This window comes from Myotis davidii, unplaced genomic scaffold, assembly GCF_000327345.1.
Source record: "Myotis davidii unplaced genomic scaffold, ASM32734v1 scaffold211, whole genome shotgun sequence".
Classification (NCBI taxonomy): Eukaryota; Metazoa; Chordata; class Mammalia; order Chiroptera; family Vespertilionidae; genus Myotis; species Myotis davidii.
The window spans coordinates 207,939-209,416 of NW_006282523.1; the positions used below are offsets into that span (position 1 = coordinate 207,939).

The following is a 1,478-nucleotide window of genomic DNA, read 5'->3' on the forward strand; positions in this document are numbered from 1 at the left end:
GGTGGGCGTCAGGGCCGGGCCGTGGGGAGCCGGCGGTGGGCGGTAGCTGCTGACAGGACACTTTCTGCCGGTTGCCTGATGAGCCTCAGAATCCAAGCTGAGAGCGATGGGGGCTGGTGGGCCGGGCCCTGGTGCTGCTGTTTGCTGCTTTCCTCCCTGAGCCGGGTACGCACACCCACGCGTCCACCAGCACACCTGGTAGGCCCCGGAGCGACCCTCTTCTTCCTTAGCCTTTCATCTCCAGCTCTTAGCACACAGGTCGTAGTAGCTGCTCAATAAATGCCGGCCTCGCTCGTCTTGAGACACTGCACTCTGGCAGCAGAGGGGCCTGTGCGGCAGAGGGCGCCCACCCCTCGTGGGGAAGCCCACCCAGTGCCTTGTCAGCCCAGACTGTCCTGTCCCCCAAGGACACCTGCTGGACTTGCTGAGGGCGCGCGGGAAGAACGGGGCGCTCGCCTTCTTAGAGAGCCTGAAGTTCCACAACCCCGACGTCTACACCCTGGTCACCGGGCTGCAGCCCGACGTGGACTTCAGCACCTTCAGTGGTGAGAGCTGGCCTGCGATCGGAGCCTCCGGGTCCTGGTCACCTCTGTCCCCAACCCTTTTCCCGAGGCCCAGGCAGCGGTTCCGTCCTGCCCCGTCCAGCACTCGGGGGAGGAGACCCTCCGCGCTGCAGGGGGACGGGTTGGAGAGGGAGCCCCTGCTGGGCTCGGAGGAAGTCTGTCCCTAATGCAGCACCAAGGGGGCGGCCTTCACGATGCGGGCACGGGGACGTGTCCTTTCCCCAGAAGAGCTCCCAGGCCCGCCGGGGGCTGTGCTGGGGTGGCAGGCCCAGTCCTGGGCCCAGCAGTGCCTGCCAGAGGGGGCAGTGCAGACCGCAGCCCTGTGCCTGTGTTCAGCCCGCTAAGTGAGGGCTCACTGGGCTTGGGGGGTGGGGGGGAGTAATTCCAGGCTCCCCTGGGGGCACTGAGGGAGGTGGGAGGTCAGAGGGTGGGGCAGGAGCCCTGGAAACTGCACCAGAGGATGCTCCTGTCTGGCGCCTCCCAGGCGGTGCTTGTGCTGCGTCGAGATCTCTTACGCAGACTTACGGTCCCGTTACTATTTTGAGGATGACGTGAGCCTGTTAGCATTAAGCACGTCTGGGCTGAGGAGGGGCAGGGGTCTGGACAGCGGGTCACACAGGGCAGCCAACACTGGGTAGTCCTTGTACCCAAATCTGGAATCACGTGGTTTGTGTACCCAAATCTCGGGTATAGTTCGGCCCGGAAGGAGACGACAGATAGGGTGGGCCCTCTTGAGAGTCGGGGCAGGAAGCAAAGCCCTGAAGGACGAGGAGCGGGCAGGGTGGTGATGCCCAGCTCCCCGCAGGGCTCATGGAGACGTCCAAGCTGACCGCATGCCTGGCCGGGGCCATCGGCAGCCTGCAGGAGGAGCTGAGCCAGGAGAAGGGGCAGAGGGAGGCGCTGGCGCAGCAGTGC

The 1,478-nt window shown here is 65.4% G+C and overlaps 1 protein-coding gene across 1 annotated transcript in view; it reads left to right on the forward strand.

The window, feature by feature from the left end:
* CARD14 (caspase recruitment domain family member 14) overlaps positions 1–1,478 on the forward strand; it is a 35,944-nt gene that overhangs the window by 5,065 nt on the left and 29,401 nt on the right. The window contains exons 3-4 of the mRNA XM_015559737.1: positions 408–545; positions 1,369–1,466. Coding sequence (XP_015415223.1) covers positions 408–545; positions 1,369–1,466 — 236 coding nt within the window. The remainder of the gene's footprint in view (positions 1–407; positions 546–1,368; positions 1,467–1,478) is intronic.